Source organism: Cygnus atratus, chromosome 7, assembly GCF_013377495.2.
Source record: "Cygnus atratus isolate AKBS03 ecotype Queensland, Australia chromosome 7, CAtr_DNAZoo_HiC_assembly, whole genome shotgun sequence".
Lineage (NCBI taxonomy): Eukaryota > Metazoa > Chordata > Aves > Anseriformes > Anatidae > Cygnus > Cygnus atratus.
This window is the reverse complement of record NC_066368.1, coordinates 19,005,192-19,022,170: the sequence shown is the minus strand read 5'-3', so window position 1 is coordinate 19,022,170 and position 16,979 is coordinate 19,005,192. Positions and strand designations below refer to the sequence as shown.

General features: G+C 40.3%; 2 protein-coding genes across 2 annotated transcripts in view; one reads left to right on the top strand and one right to left on the bottom strand.

The window, feature by feature from the left end:
* WDFY4 (WDFY family member 4) overlaps nt 1-16,979 on the top strand; it is a 127,455-nt gene that overhangs the window by 75,744 nt on the left and 34,732 nt on the right. Inside the window, exons 44-47 of the mRNA XM_035538924.2 lie at nt 4,516-4,664; nt 5,788-5,908; nt 8,228-8,313; nt 9,808-9,870. Of these exons, the coding sequence (XP_035394817.1) occupies nt 4,516-4,664; nt 5,788-5,908; nt 8,228-8,313; nt 9,808-9,870 (419 nt within the window). The remainder of the gene's footprint in view (nt 1-4,515; nt 4,665-5,787; nt 5,909-8,227; nt 8,314-9,807; nt 9,871-16,979) is intronic.
* LRRC18 (leucine rich repeat containing 18) lies at nt 10,526-11,314 on the bottom strand. The gene has a single exon (XM_035541303.1). The coding sequence runs from the start codon at nt 11,312-11,314 to the stop codon at nt 10,526-10,528; it is 789 nt and encodes a 262-aa protein (XP_035397196.1).

Genomic DNA, 16,979 nt, shown 5'->3' with positions numbered 1-16,979 from the left:
TTTTGTGACTTTAATTTCCTTGCATTGTATTTTTCCCTGGAAGGGCAATATTAACACTGCCAGGGTCTCTAGGAATAGATCTAACCTCCTCCGGTGTTTTTGTAAACCTTGTAAAGACTGCTTGCATCTTCAGGAATGTAATTCCTTTGGAAATCTGGCTCCTGAACTCCAGAGCAGGTGTGGTTTTATTGCTGTTTGTTTAAATGCAACTGGATGCCTTTAAAAACAGCTCTTCTGAAAAACAAGAGAAAGGGAGAGAAGACGTGCACACACACACACAAAACAACACGCCTTTAGCTTTAATTCCTTTGTACATACGAATGAACAGAGCAATCAAGAGATGCAGAGCTTCAGGCAATACCTTGGAAGGTAATTATTCAATTATTTTATGTCACCTTTGCATCATTGATTAATGATTCTAGTAGCTGGTGAACTGGATTCTGTTCTGTTTTGACAGAAAATGAAAGTTTTTATTTAATCTGTGGTAATTTCAAGCTGCCTGGTATTTCAATGCAAGACTTTTAGGTACAAGACTGTCCTAGTGGGGGTTCCCTAGTACACCTCTCTGTCAGATCTTTATTACTCACCTGGAAGAAAAATGAACCCTGTTGTCCAAATGAGAAGAACTGACTCAGCCCAAGGGCTCTACTATTTCTAACAGTGCAAATATATTTAATTCTGTTGGGGGTGTTAACACGAAATGAAGAAATGGATTTGGCATCAGTGACTGTTAGTGGTTTAACAGTGCAGAAGGCAGGAATGTACTTGGGCAGAGAGTTTAATAGGCCTTAAAGGGGCTTAAAGGACAAGTATATGCTCTTTCCCTCTCAAGGCCTGCTAATGTGTCCCAATCCTGCCTTAGATGGAGTACCAGAGTGGTTATTTGTGCCAGACCATGTTAGTGATTGTGTGCAGGCCCCCTTCACAGTCCATGTACCTCCCAAACACACACACGTGATCTCTGTTATCTCTAATTTGAATTTTTCACTCTGGCAATGTTTTCAGTACAGCTCTGAGACTGTGGTTTTGTGGTGCTCCTGCTGTGCTGTAAACACTTTCTGAGGCTGACCTACAGACCTTCCTCCTTGCACATTGTGCAGTCTTTATCCAGGATAAAGGTCCAGGAATTCTATGTAGAGTTTGACCACTGTCACCTGCTGCAACTTATCTAGGCTGTCAGCTGCAGGTTTTCTAAGGTTTTCAACCTATCTCATAGCTCTGCCTGGGTCTTCCCTGCTAACCGTTCTTGACTCGTCTCTGCTGTTTTCCAGCAGCAGCTTTGCCTCCTGCCCTGTGGTGGCTAGCATGTGGTTTTATGCTGTGCATACAGACAAAGGGCTCTCACTGGAGTGCTTTACCTGACTGCTCTATATGGCTAAGAGTCGACCTGCTGTGCCTTGTGTCTTACACTGGTATTCAGATTAGTATAAGCTGTAAACAGGAGAGCTGGATTCACATGAGTGCTTTTAGCTTTATTGGCATGTTAGTCCTACTCCAAACTGTACAATTTTGGGACTTACCCAGCTGCTTCCCGAGCTTCACCCTACACGCTTTTCAGTTCCATATTTCTGGTTTGAATTGTCCCATATCCCTATTCCTGTAGGCTCTTTGCTCTTCCCTATTCATATTCCACGTTAAGAGGGTTAAAGATGTAAGTCATACTTGCCTTTGTTTTCCTGTGCTGTTTTTCTTACCACCTTCCTGCTCCCTTTTTGCTCTGCCTTTTTCTCCCTGCCCATTCGCCTTTACCCATGCTTACCTGCCTAGATCTACTTGAGAATCTCCTTTCTTATTACAACACTTCCGTCTGTCCCTGCCTTCTGCTGTCTGCTGGGAGTCCCATGATAGCCATATATGCAACTGAACAAAATAAATAAAATTTAAAAAGCAGCAGAGTTAGAGTGAAATTGGTCAAATGGCTCTTTGATGTGGATCAGAGTGCTGAATTTGCTGAGGCAGATTTCTTAGAAGTCTGGATTTCAACTTTGTGTCCATTTAGCTATTTTATGCAACTGCCTGATGTTTCATTATTCAGTTACCTTCCATTTGGGAAGAAGCAATCTCTCTGCTATTTAATTACTTCAGGAAGCCCTGTGGTTCACTAATGTGAGCAGAATTCCCCAGCACTCTCAGTGCAAGCATACATACCTCTAACCACGTAATGGCCTGCGCACATGTGGGTACTGTTCAGAGAGTTCTGTGGTGGCATATCCCTGCGGAGACAGGCATTCCTGTGGGAGAGGTGACTGGAAATGCTAGATTCTTCTTAAAAATAATTTGGAGTGGAAGGAGGAAGAGAGTGAGGGGATTTTCATCAAAAATTGCACACAGTAATCTTCCAAAGTTGTTGGTTTTACCCCAGAATGTAACCAACCTTCTGTTCCCATCCAAGTGATTTTAAAATGAAACCCCTCCATTTTGTTGGTGAAAAGAATTGCTTTTTAGTAAAAATAAAATAAAATGTCGAAGCAAGGTTTTATTTGAATTATTAATGAATTTATTTATTATTGATGTCAATTTTAAATATTGATCAAAATAGTAATCACCCTTTTGAATCCTTGCATCTTTCCACTTCATACAGTTTTCATTCTGTACTGAATTTTAAAACAGAAAACTTCTAATAGTTTCACCAAGTTATGCTGGCATCCAGGACTGAAAGCTTATATAGCTGTGCAGGTCTGTTTCAGCTGACCTGAGTCAGTCCGTTCTGGGATGGAGGCAAGGAAGACTGTAGGTTTGCTTCCAGAAATAGTGTACAATAGGAACAAAGGCAGAAAGCCAGTTGAAACGTGCAGACTCTAGAGAAGCAGACCTACTCTGTATATTTTTGTTATAGTGATATTGGGACTTCATATGATTTTCTAGAACCCCTGCTATTTCTGGGCCATTTTTGCATGTGCAAAAAATTAATACAGGACCCTAGTTCTGGTGAAGTTTGGTAGAGGTAAGAGTATTGAGATTGTAAGAATAAACTGCTTTGTGCTACTTCCATGCTTGCCAATCCGTTCTCTCAAAAACATTGCAATAGATTTCTGAGCCAGCAAAGTTCTTGTTATGTAAATACTTCTCAGATCTAATCCTTTTTTAGTGTGTAATCCAGTATTAGGATTTTAAAGTTTGGGGAATTTCACAGTTTTGTAGTATTATGAAGGGATTTTCAAGGGTGTTTCACCTGTGAGTAGGCTAATAGGATGGTGATCAGCTTCTGCATCCTTTCTTGGGAATGTAGAAGATGCCAGCTCAAAGTTCATGTCCAAACCTGGAATAGCAGTGAGTTGGCCTTGATCATCCTCCCAGTTAACTCTGCTAGTCAGTAGACTGTTTGCTTTTCTTGAACTGAGTATATGTAGAAGATTGAATCAACACACAAGAGGAACAAGGAGCGTCTTGCCTCTAAATGTTAGGAAAATTCCTTTCAATGAAGTACTGCTTGATTTAAAATCAGAACTAGTTCTTAAGTTTCTCACAACCCACATAATTTTTCAATTCGTTAGGCTCTTCTGGTCTATCTGTTGGTCTGTTGTGTTTTTTTTTTTTATTATATTTTTTTTCTGCACCATCTCAGCCATAAAAATTGTTCCAGATGAAAGTCTTTTTTTCTCCATCAAAATTGGTCAAATCCCAAGAAAACTTTCTATGAACTGGCATATATACTGAAGAACTATTTTGTTGAAAAATTTGCAACACATCTAAATTGTGGGTTAGAAATTCCTCCATTTTAAGGCCCAAGTTAGCTTGCTCAGGAGTAAGAAAAAGGAGGTGAATCTTAGGGATGCCAAGGAAGGTGTGTTGTTTGTTTGTTTTGTTTTTACTATTCCAGAATGTCTAACTAAATCTTTATTTTAAAGCAGCTAGAATCATATAGACTCATATATTTTGACTGGTATCCTGTATAATATAGGAAGGAAAAATGCTAATGCAAGGATTTTTTTTACTCAGATTTGGAGAGATAAATACCAGGAATATTAGATACTTTCCTTGCTTTTGCTCCTTGGAATCAATTTGGAGGATTTTTTCAAGTGTAGATTTCATTTTCAAAAGTATTTGCCTTTTCTCTGCATTGTAAATATATGTATATTTGTTATATGCCACTGTTCTTATGCATGGTGCTGTGTAAGTCACTCTTTCCCCAGCGCTTCAACTCCCTGTCTTTGTAGAGTCACTGTCGCTGACAAGGGTTTGCAGTGCTGACTTCCGCAACATTTGTAAGCCCCTTATGTTCTATAGTGATGTTGCTAAATACAGCCCCAGATAGATGGGGAAGGGGCAGAGTTACTGGGGGGGGGGGGGGGGGTGGTTGGGGAAGGACATCAGACTTTGCCACTACTAGTGCCAGAGAGGCATGCACTGTCAATCACATGGTGATTTTGTGGCAGCATCTGTATAGATTTGCCAATCAAGAGGGCAGCTGTTTTGGTACAAATATGTCATTCTGCATCATTGGGTTTTGCGCCCTGCTGTCCCTGTCTCTTGTGTTACCCACTCCTGGCTTTGTTACGCTTACTTCCATACTAGGTTACTTTCAAGTGCTCTGTGGCAGTTGTGCAGGGACATACAGCTTTGGAAGGAGTGCTGCTCTTTGGCAAAGAGCACTTCTACATCTGCGAGTGCTTTGTATTATCCCCTCTAGAAGAGGTCTACTGTACACGACACTGCTTGTCCAGGTGAGTCATTCTTTCCTCCCAGAGATCTGCTTGGTTAACTACAGAATTGACACATGCAGCCCTAGATTTCTCACAGACTTTGGGGGATTTCAAAAACAATATTAGCACAGCAAGAAGTTTGCCATTTTTTCCATATTTGCAGAATTGTTTAACCTAATTCACTGTAGATGCTTGTCCATAGTCTTTGGAGGTACATTAAGGACTCCCAACTCCAACAGATGGAGATGGTGAGCAGTCTAACACGTTTCTTTTTTTTTCAGTTCTTTTAAAGTGTTGTTAATGTTCCTTTCTGGCTGGCTCCCATCTTTTATTCATATGGAATAGTCGTTACAAGAGCCTTTCACTTCATTGTCTAATAAGTTTTTGCTTGTTTCTCCAAGACAGAGAGAATCATAATTAATATTTGGCACAATGCTATCATCTTTGACTCATGATTTATTGATACTGATCAATATTGAAAATGAGTCTGTTAGACTTAGCTCTTTGGTCATACTGTGTGTTCATGTGCAAAGCCCAGTGGGACAGTGAGTAACTCAGTGTTTTTATTCCATGACTGTCTGTCTGCTCTGCATCCGATTCTTACTAAGTCCAATACCAGTCAATCTGATCAGGTGACTTACATATCGATTGGACTGAATCTGATAAAATGACTTGGGTTGATTTTTTTATGGGACTTGTTGTGGGATAGATTGTAGATATCAGTTGCAGTACATGTACATACCTAAAGTAATAATGAATTAAATGCTTAATTATTAGTTCCAATTAATAGCTGTTTATAGCAGCAGCATGTCCACATGATGCTTGTCTTTGACCCACCGAACTCCTTCCATTGCTACCTTTTAGACTTAACTGTGTGCAAAACATTGCTGTCTGCCTATTTGCATACGTTAAAATAATTCCAAATCTACCCTCAGCCTCCACAAGTTGTTGTTGTTTTTTTATTAAGTACTAGTACAGAATCTTCCTTCAGTATTTGCCTTTATCTTTGATTCATCTATACCCCAGTTGATCATGCTCTTAGTATTTTTATTCTTCTTTAGAAAGAGGACTTGCCATGTTCACAAAGGTTTTTCTGATCTTCTTTGTTTGAAATTCATTTTTCTTATTTCTCCTTTTTTCACAGCATCAGTGATCCATTCATTTTCAACTTATGTCATAAAGATCATGCTGTGGGAGACCAGGTGTGTTCCCGTTACTTGTATCATGATATAAAAGAGATTCGTCTGATGCGCTTCCTTCTGCAGGTAGGAACTAACATGCCTGGTCATTTGAATGAAAGCTGCAGCAGCAGTAATGGCATGTAATTGAAAACTACTTACATAATTTTCACTAATTCTGCTGAGATTTCTTTCAGAAAAAAAACACCCTCACTGGAGTGGTTGGCCCATTAGTTGTTAGGCTGATAATGTTCTTTACAGTTCATCTCAATATTTTTGAAAATAAGTCTTGAAGTCCTGTTTTGATTGAAGATCTCAGTAAGTGTCTAATTTTTCAGTAATAGTTCCCATATACCAGTGGAGGTGGACATAAGTGGGCTACAAGTATGTGTCACTTACCTACCCCGGGCCTCTTGGAATAACTTGTGCATATGAGTCAGTATCTGAATCATAATGCAGCCTTTAGCTGTGTTACCCAGAACTTACTCATTACCAGTGGCTTGGTACCCTTTTAGCTTTGTCTCGTTTAGGTAAGCTTATGATGAGAATCACGGAAGAAGCGTAGGTAGAGCTCCTTGCAACATCAGAGCCTGTATTTTGCTTTAGAGCATTTTGGTACAGTCTAAAGAGTAATGCACAGGTATTGTTTGACAAAAATACAGTGTTTTGAAACAGCCATAAACAGGTACCTGTTCGTTTAGTCCATTTTTGGAAGGTAGTTCAACAGAAAAGTAGGAAATCGTTCAGAAAATTTGAAAACTGAAAGAATGGTGCTGATTAATGTCTTAAGTCATGCAGTATGGCACTCATCCCTGTTTTATTTTATATTTAATTATGTATGCAAAATGGCCAATTTTAGTAGATCAGACCTGATTCAGGGCATGTTATGTCTTGGTGGTTAGGTCACTCTCCAAGCAGGTACAGGAATGTTAAATCTTGCTCTGAGTAACTGCATGAAGGTTATTTTCTTACATCATTGATGAGCAACCGGAGTAACAGAACTGTCACCTCTTCCTCCATTTTGTGAATGAATTCAGAGTTGCCAGTGGAATCTTGCTTTCTTCTCATGTATTCGTATGCCTTTGGACTTTTTAAAATGTGAAATGGAAATGTTTTGTGTGACTTAAAGTGAAAAAATGGAGATGAGTAAAAGTAGTCATTGAATGAGCCTCGGACAAAAAAAGGGGTGGTGGGAAGGGGAGGATATAGGTGGTTCTATGTGTTTTTTTTTTTTTTTTCAGTTGTGTTTTGTGTGTGGTTTTATTATTATCTGTTTCTATTAATGACCTGAAAATTCAGTCATCTGTAGCACTCTCAAATTCTTGCACCAGGACCCAATGCCAAAAATTGCTCTAAAAAAAAATAGTACAGAAAAAAGAAGAAAGGTAATTCTTTGTGCTTTCCCTAGAGGACAGGTGGATCAGTTGTTTAGGCAGCAGCAAAGCAGCAGAGAGCCGATGTCCTATTCGTGCACACAGCCAAGCTAAGAGCAACACACTGTGAAACCACACAGCCTGATTCTGTAATGGCCACACTTTGAGCAGACTTGGTTTGGAAAACCAGGCTTCAGATCCAATGCTTCAAGCTGTTTATTGTCATAGCAGCTCTCACATTGCCTTTCTGCTTTATACTTAATTTATGAAACGTGTATGGGCTGTTGCCATTTAGTTATCTTCTCAGGTTTGTATTACACCTGCCATGTTTGGACTGAAACTCACATCTGGGTTCCTAGACACTACGCATCATTTGTAGTTATACTTGACTGACTTTGGTGGGGTGGAAAAGGGACTGATCACTGAGTAAATTACAGGTTTATATGCAAATGCCCAACATAATGTGTGTGAGGACACAGTGGAAAAAGAGGCTGAAGGTTTCAATTTTGCTTATTTAAAGCCTCAGTAATAAATGTCAAACTTCCCTTACTCCTCCATTTCTAAACTAAAATTGTTTGGTTACTTCCATCCAGATCACTATTCATTGAGGAAGTAGCACATGTGCTGTTTGAAAGGGGCTCTTATTTAGCGTCTCCCCTTCATGTGATTGTCTTTCTCAACTATTTAGAAGTTAATGCTACTAGTCTAACGTTAATCACACTGAGATTTCAACACAGAAATGCTTCAGAAGTGGCATGAGGTGGTGGTTGATAAAACCAGTATCTGGAGCTTGGTTTTGCTTCGCAGGAGCATTTGCACTCTTGGTCATCCCAGTATGACCACCCCTACAGTTGGAGAAATTGGGAATATTAGGCTTATTTTGCTATGCTTCACACTTAATACCAAGTCAAGGCCCTTTTTTTTTTTTTTTTTTTTTTAAAGGCCTTAAGAATTGGGCAGGCCATAGTGGACTCCTTGCAGCACTAGGATTAGCTCTGCAATTCTTCAAACTGTAAATGATTTCCCTTTCCAGGAGATCGCCTTGGAAATATTCTTCAAAAATGGCTACTCCAGATTTCTTGTATTCCATGACAACGACCGAAATAAGATATTTAAGAGGTAATCACTACTTCATAATATCATATGAACACCCAGGTTACACTCTTTGTCTATTGTCCCTGTTTATCCCAGCTTGAGATGTCTGTCTTTGTGCTGCCCCAGGGGCTCTTTCTTCAGTTCCAGCTCTTGTTCTTTAATGGATTAGACATAAAGCTATGAAAATTTCCTTTTGCTGACTTGTGAATTCTTTGGAGCATTATATAGCCATTGATTTATCAAGGGGACTAATGCATTTGTAAAGCTCTTCTAGCACCCAGCGGTGTGTTGTGGTGTACGTCCCTGCATCCCAGGGAATTGCAATCTCACTGAGATCAGAAAGCTGCCTCTGCCTCACTTTACGGTACTGTAGGAAAGAAGGCTTCTTCCTTCTTTCTTCCAACACACAAAGTACCATTAGATATTTTAGGAATAAACTGATTTTGTATCAGTATTTTGTAGTCTGACTCTGATTTTGTATCCTTAGTGTGGATAAGTGGTAAATTTTAACAATAGTGGTAAATTTTAACAATAGAATTTTCATATAGGAAAGACTTTTTTTTTCCTTACGTGCTTTTTTTTGATGGAATTTGTCTGTAAGAATACAAAGTGATATACACTTTTTCTTGCTTTTTTTTTCCCTTCACTGCAGTTTGGGCCATTACATTAGATTTACTTTCACTGTTCTTTATGCAGGAAAAATACCTCAGTATGTAGTATTTCCTTTGGTAAATTCTGTAGCTTGGACTGAGAACTGTTACTGTTAATTTCTAAGTAATCATAGAATTTCCATGTGCTCCTGAAATCACTGAACAGTTTCTAATGGAGTATTGCTTAAAAAGCCAATAAAGATTTATCCACTTTTCCTTTCTAAACTGGCTGCCTAGTGTGGCTACTTAGAATTACCAGATCCTGCTCCAGAGCCAGCTGCTTTGTTCAGTGCTTACCTTTGCTGTCTCTTAGCTCTGAGATGCATCTCTTGAGGTTGTCTTGCTGAGACAGTTGAGGATAATGTTTTCATCCTCAGCTGACTGTCTTGCCCCTTGGCTGCAGGTACCAAACCTATGTATCTCAGGGGTTTTATATCTGATACAATAAACCCCCAGTGACGGTAAACAGGAATGACTGAGACATGAGTTGGTATTCCTTTCTGTTTTTTTTTGCCAAGAGGCTGGTAAATGTCTGAGAGGGTTCTCTTTCTCTGGGTTTAATTAATACCATCTTAAACCACCTGATCATAAGGTATAGCCCTGTATATCAATTCAAGGCCCTATCTGGGAAACAAACTTTTTATCTAGCCTATAGGCACTTTCTTAACATTAAATGTATGCTTTTGCTGTATTGTCTCACAGCTTTGTTCTGGGTAGGTGAAATACTGTGACATCCTTCAGGAGGAAAGTTGCTGTTAGAATATGACATTATTTAATAGATTATATGCATATATAATTTTATATACATATGTAATGTGTAAAGATAACTGTTTAAATGATTGTAATGTTATCTTTCATATCTCTGTAGATTTTGCTCTTTCCAACCTGCTTTGAAGTCAAAGGGGGTAACAGAAGACTCCCTGAATATAAGGTAAAACCCAGGGAACATTGGATAACAGTAGATAACAAATGCAGCTGTGTGAATAAGTCTTACCTTAAAAAAATGCATCTAGAAACTTACCTGTTTGTTTCCCCTATTTTAAAGACTGAAATGTGTCTCCAGAATTCTGAAAAGCATTCCAATGTACAGCATCCACAATATGAAGGCAAGAGGAATGGACTAAGTAGCTGACTGTGCATATTTAATAATTATTACCTCCTTAATATGACTTTATTGGTAAAGTCTACACAGATGGTTACTGTGGGAAAGAGAGTCAGTGTGGTGAGGTTAGAGAGGTAATCCATAATGTTTCTACATAATGGCCTCTTTATTGCATGTTTAGAGCAGACAGTGACTGATGTGCACACAGACGTTTTGGCATGTTATAGTAATTGTGCAGTGGAGATTCCAACTTGATGTCCCTCCGTTTTACCACTGCAGGAAAAGAAAGCTTTCTTCTAATGGGAGGTGACAGAGCATGTTCTGTGCTGACCTTGAGTTACTTAGTTTTAGAGACTATTCAGATCTGGTTCTAAAACTGGGTATCTTTAAATGAAGAGAACTGCAGAAAAATGGAGGAGGACAGCTTTTTTATTAGTTTTTGCTGGATTGTATGGGATGTGGCCTGTGGAGCGCTTGGTAGATTTCAGGGATCTTCACCTTTTAATCTCCATTGCTCTTGGTTATCCTTCGCAGTGGAATTGGGCGTAAGGAGTAAAGGGAAGCTGAGCTCCTTTGAGGGGCTGGGTATTATGTTCTTTAACTTGTTCATCTTGTCCTTCTCATCCTGACATGTCTTCAGGCAGGAACGGCACAGGTCTTTCTCTTGTACTAAGTAAAGCGTTTCTGTGCATTTGATGGGGTCGACACACTCTTCTTTTTTTATTGAATGAGGGAAAGGGTTTCTTTCTGCATTCAGTTTCTTGAGCTTGGGGAGCTTTCTCACACTGTTCGGGATGGTGGTCAGTAAGTTGTCAAAGAGACCTAATTCCTTAAGTTCCTGCAGGGCCCCAAGGCTGGTGGGGATGCATTCAAGACAGTTCAAGCCAAGGTTGAGAAAGCGAAGGTTCTTGAGAAGGTTCAACTCCTCCGGCAGACTTTTAGTTGTCAGCTTGTTATTACAAATATTCAGGTAGAAAAGGTTCTGTAGTGTACCTATTGTCTTGGGCAGCTCTTCAAGCTGATTACTGTGCAGGTCCAGCCAGCGCAGTTTCTGAAACTTCTCGATGCTGTTTGGGATCTTTTTTAGCATGTTTCTGCTCAAATCAAGCTCATCCACATCAGCCAGTTTCAGAATGCACTTGGGAAAGGTGGTGATACCCATCTTGCTTAAGTCAAGACGGCGCCCTCCATCATAAGAGATTCTGATGGAATTTTTGGCAATTTTCAAGGTAATTTTTTTCCCTTTTGGTCCTTTTGCTTTCCCCTTGGCCATATTTCTTCAGAGAGGGAAACACACCAGAATCTGGATGAAGTGTGGGAATCCCAGCAAAGCCTTTGAAACCAGTGGCTGTGACTTCCTAAATAAAAACAAAATAATGACTTAGTCATGAATTAACATGTGACCACAAGACTCTTCAGAAGTTGTTTTTTTTTAAGGGTCAGGACTTTTCAGCCCTGGGGCTGCAGCTCTAAAAGGTTTTCCTGAAAGAAGTATTTTGAGTAGGTAAAATTCTAATTATTAAAAATGTTATCTTATTGCATCATAACACTTGCATTGCACTATACAGCAATATAAGTATTACAAGATGAAATTAGAAATATTTTAAGTGGGTGAAACTTGCTGTCTTTCATCCCTAGGTTCAGGTTTGAGCCTAGCACGTAATGAAACTGAACAAAATGTGTTGTTATCCATTCACTGTTTTTGAGGACCTGGCTGAAATGTACGGGTCTCAATTCAGCCCTTGAGGACTGCATTAGAAGAAGCCATCCAAAATTGTACTTATTCTACCAGACCAATGGGTTGCCTTCTTTTCAGGTCTGGCCTCTGAGGATAGGTTGGTTAAATGTCCTGTTTAATGGACCTGAGACTTGAAAACTGAAATGTTTAGAATGAATGATTAAAGGTTTTTGTTTGTTTGTTTGTTTTTTCTGCAACTGGGACCTCAGAAACCTAGCGGGCTCCCAGGTTTGCCAGGGCTGCTTGCAGTTCACACATTTTCTGCAGGGCAGACTGAACAGGGAGGGGTCAGTGTCTGTGCTGCTTTATGATATGTTAAACAAGACCTCAGTCAGTGTCTCTGTGCTCTCAAGGACAAACTGTGGATATTCTAACCTTGTCTTTCCACACATGCAGTGGGATAGATGGACTCCTGTGGTGATGGTGCCCTGCCCTCAAAAAATATATGTAGGTGTTCTGGTCAGAATTCTGGTTATTACTGATACTAAGCACATGCTATGTGCTTTGAATTGAGGCCCGCATGAGTAGTAGTCCACTGTAGTCTTATGGTTGGTGATCTGTCTGTATAATTGAAGGTCATCAAATACAGCCAATAGTTAGAGCTAGTGACAAAAGATCCCCTAGAAATGGATGACAATGTCTCTATCAGCCAGAGTGCTGAGAGGAGCATGGGTTAAACTGGCTAATCATAGGGATGGTCTGGGTGCTCTGACATTTAGTTGTGAAGAGACAAATCACAGCTTTGATGAATGATTGCAACAAAATATGGATTTGTCTACAATACATTTCCTTATTAGAAAGACTTTGTTACAAACCCTTCAGGCTTTTTGGCTACTCATTAATCATGTGCAAATACATGATGGGGAAGCTGAGGCTACAACTATGGTATTCAGCTCCTTTCAATTACATGCCATAGCCAAAAATGATGCAAAAACAAGGGACATCTCTGCCAGTTACTATCTGTCCTCCTGGGAGCTCTGTAATGAGGCAAGTGCTTCTAGAAGCATCACAGTGGGGTCGGTCTTGCCCTGAGGGTATGTTCCAAAATTGAATCTTTCTGTTTTTTATAAAAAGACTTAAACACAGTTAAATCTTTTACACCCACGTTTCTGTCTCTCATCAGTAATTACGGGGTTATACTACTATTATACCTCAAGGCCTCTCACTTTTTGCTATGTTTAATCTTACAGTGCTCCAAGGGCAGTATCTATGCTATTCCTTCCATAGTGTAGACTGGGAACTGAAGCACAGAAATACTCTACTATGGAAAATTATGCACTTCTCCATCTTTGTGGATGTTAGCTTAAATAATTTGACCAGGATTGTGCAGGAAGTTCTGGAGACCAAAACAATAGGTTGTTTTAATCACAATTCTCATATTTTAAGGAGTTGATGGAAAAAGATCTTCAGGTTAACTGCCTTACACTTTGGCAAGAAATACATAATTTTTTTCTAAATTCAAAATGATAATCTTTTTAAATGCTTTTCAAAACATCTTTAAAACTCTCAGAAAACATTTTGTTCAGTTTCTATTGATTTTTTTTGTAACTTTTCATTGAAAATCCAGCGGAAGGGGATGGGAGGATTGCTCTCCTTGATCCCAAACAGTTTAATTTAAATAGATAAATAAAATCAGCCTTTTGCGCAGCTCTCTTAATGCTGGTTCCCAGTCCCGGTATTACTCTGTGCTGTGTGTACCTGTGAACACTAGAGGGAGTCTGGTGCAGAAGATTGAATGCTGAAGGTATGAGGCTGGTAAGAAGTAGCAGTACAATTTAACCTTTTGGGTACTTCTCTGTCAATGAACCTTTGCTGACTTGTCATAAAATTTGAACCTAGGCCCTTCAGGCTTTTAGAAGTCCAGACAGATTATTAATTTTCCTGAAGACAGATCACTTAGTATGATGCATGGCGTAATGCCCCAGACTTTAAAATGATTTAACTACTTGGGTCATGTCTCTTTTAGTTGGATTTTTAAAAATCCTACCTTGGACCTCTAAGGTGTACTGATCAGGAAAACGTGTCCCTGCAGTGTGCTGACACTTTCTAAGGGCTATTTCCTTTGGGTTAAAAGTAGTATTCAGGTTTCAAATGTATTAAAAAAAAAAAAAAAACTTATTTTCATTCCTGGAGACAGGGATTAGCATTAGAGTTCTGCAGGAACACTGCAGCGCACCAGACAGCTTGAAGGGTATGAATAGCTCTCTTGTCTCTGCATGCTTGTAAACTAATTATCAGTGTTTCGCAGGGCTGTAGCTGGAGATAATGGAGCTTACTTAGCCGTGTCTCATTCTCTTTAGCTCCACATAAGAAGGCTCCAGTTCTGTAGCCACTGGTATTAAAAATTCAGGAATTGCAGGAGCCCTCCTTGCTGTAAATTTTAATTATGCCTGTTCAATCTCATGCTCACAGTGCATCTTTGGTGCTAGCAGAGGGAAAGGTACATGCGTGCCCCACTGCCTAAGAAATGGTGGTGCCAAGAGGAAACTCTACTTGTAGTTTTCTCTAGACTCTGACACTCCGAGCTGCTGGCAGGCCTTTGCCCAAGGATGAGGGTGCTGCATTTCTAGGTTGATAAGGTTTTGGTAAAGAAGATCTTGACTGGGAAACTCTTTGCCTTTATATCCATACCTGGCAAAGTCTTCGGTCTGGATTGGACTTTTAAAAGCCTAGAGCTTTAGGAATGTTTCACAGGTCCAGAGCTTTGAGGCTGACCTGACAGAGAAACTACGAGAAAATCTACGTCTATTGTATCACACTGCCTGTGGTGCTTTGTGTTGCTGGGAACAGACCTTGAGCGTCAGGACTAGGGCTGTGAGGCAAGGAAGGCTTGCACAGGGCCCTGCCATGACCCACTGTAGCTTAGGCCTGCCCTAAGGAGGAGATCCAGTGCTGGAAGAATACAGATTAGGACCCTGGTACACAATCTTCCGCCTGAACCTTTCTCTTTCCTTTCTCAGCCTAGTGCTGGCAGGAAGAGACAGGCCTTCTGTCCGTGACACTGGGTGTTTCAAGATCTCCTCTGTGGTTCTCCCTGTTCTCTTCCTCCCCTAGGTTGCTGCTTCCTACTTCACTGCACCCAAAGCTGAACAGAACCATCCTGATCCCTTCTTAAACTGGCCTGTGAAGAAAGTTTTCTCTCTCTCCCCTCACTCTGGAAGTCTGCATGTTGCAGAGTGGGCTTGCCTGGTCCAGCGGCACTGCTCTGGGATCGGGAGGTCAGCGAGGTGACGTGTTCCAGCTCTGTGGAGATACTTCCGTGTAAAAACTAAAACCTGCATTCATACAGTGAATGATTTTGCATGAAGCCAAGCAGTTCCAACCAGGGGAGGATTTTATTTCCTTGCTTACGAGCCTGTTACCACTTCTTTGTTGTTGGATACGACCTATTGTGGAAGAGAGATTAATTCACTGACTATCTTAGATGTAGTCTCTTGTTAACAGGCTGTTTTAGACTAAATCCTACCATGAACAAATAGATAATGAGGGATTTCTTTCTTTCTTACTTTTCTAGATGACTTCAGAGCCACTGTGCTATCACACAGTGCAAGGTCACTTATAAAACCAATGCCCACCAAGGATAAACAAAAATATTCTCATCTCAGCAATTCTGTCAGGCTGCCCCCCTGCACGAGGTCTTACCGGCTAGCAGCTAGGAGGACTTTAAAAGCCAAGGTACAGATGTCACAAGCTGATAGTATTTTTCAGTAGTGTGGGATGAGCCTTCATGTTCTGTTACCGTGCAGTTGTCCTCTGGTCTGCTCTTCCTTGAGTAACGAGTCAGTCTTTCAGCTTGTAAAACAGGAGAGCGCAGGACAATTTCCTTTCAGAGGCCTGTAAATACTGAATCGTACTTCCTTGAAGGAAAATGGCAGCCCTTCAAGGAACCGTTGTGTATGTGAGTGTTGAGGGGAAGAGAGTGGTAAAAAGGACTTCCCCAGCTACAGTGCCTCTATTCAATTCTCTGTCCACAGCCTGTGAAACTTTTGTTCCTAAGCAACAGCAGTGCCAGGTCCTTGGAGATCATTAGCATAATGTTTGGTTCCAGCATGCAAGTTCAAGCTGGAGGGAAAAGAGCTGAACTGCATGTAGTGCCTGGAAATGTTAGATTTCAAATTATGCAGAAAGGAAAAGCATCTGGACCTGGTTAGAGGCCGTTCATCAGCTTTGTTGCCCTAGCTGTCCATTTTAGTCATTTGGCTATTTCATTTTACTTGGCTATAGCACAGTGTGAAATGCCTGCATGTTTATGTTTGAACTCACAACGTTTGTGATACCATCCTTAGGACATGCCAGACTGCATAGATACAGACTAGGAGGAGGTTTGTCCAGCAGTGCAGCAAAGAGAGGCTATGAGCTGCAGTTTATGTTCGTCTATCTGGGACCCTTCAAAAATGCAGCTGTTGAAACAATTTCCTCTTGTGCCATGTGAATTTACTAGATTTTGTCTTTGTGGCTGCAGCTACCAAGCTCTTGCTTTTAGTAACTGGTTGCAATAATTTCAAAATATCTGGAGAAAAAGAATTATTGAAGAGAAATGGGCTTGTGTACCACCCATGGCCAAGAAGTACACAGAAATGATTTTCTCAGTGTCCTACAGAAATGCCTATTGTTCTCAACTGTAGAGAAGAAATGGTGTGGTCCTACTGTAATATCTCTGTTCTTGTAGCACAGAGCAAGAATACACAGAAGGTAAACTGGTACAATCAGATAAAGAGGGCCCTGCACCTTTGTTCAAAAGTAAACTAACCCAAGACTCCTGAGATTTGAGAGACTGGATTGCTTCACAGGGAAAGATGGTGTTAGAATAGAATAGTTTAGTTGGAAGGGACCTACAGAGATCATCAGTCCAACTGACAGACCACTAAAGGGCTAACTAAAAGTTAATGATGTTATTAAGGGCACTATCCAAATGCCTCTCAAACACTGACAGGCATGGGGCATCAACCACCTTGCTTGGAAGCCTGTTCCAGTGTTTGACAACCCTCACAGTAAAGAAGTATTTCTTAATATCTAGTCCCTGTTAACCTCTGATTACTTTGTTTAATAATAAGGCTTGGACCTAAAATGTGGTTTGCCATGAAGGAGATTTTCCTCATAATATTTTTCCTAATTGCAGACATTCTTTAAGGAAGCTGGGTTTTAGGAGAGCCTTGGCTCTGGGCACTGTTTAGTGGACTTCAAAAGTCTTGAGGATGGA

Excerpts from the sequence above, each read along its gene's own strand:
- LRRC18 (XM_035541303.1), bottom strand. The coding sequence starts at position 11,314 with ATGGCCAAGGGGAAAGCAAAAGGACCAAAAGGGAAAAAAATTACCTTG.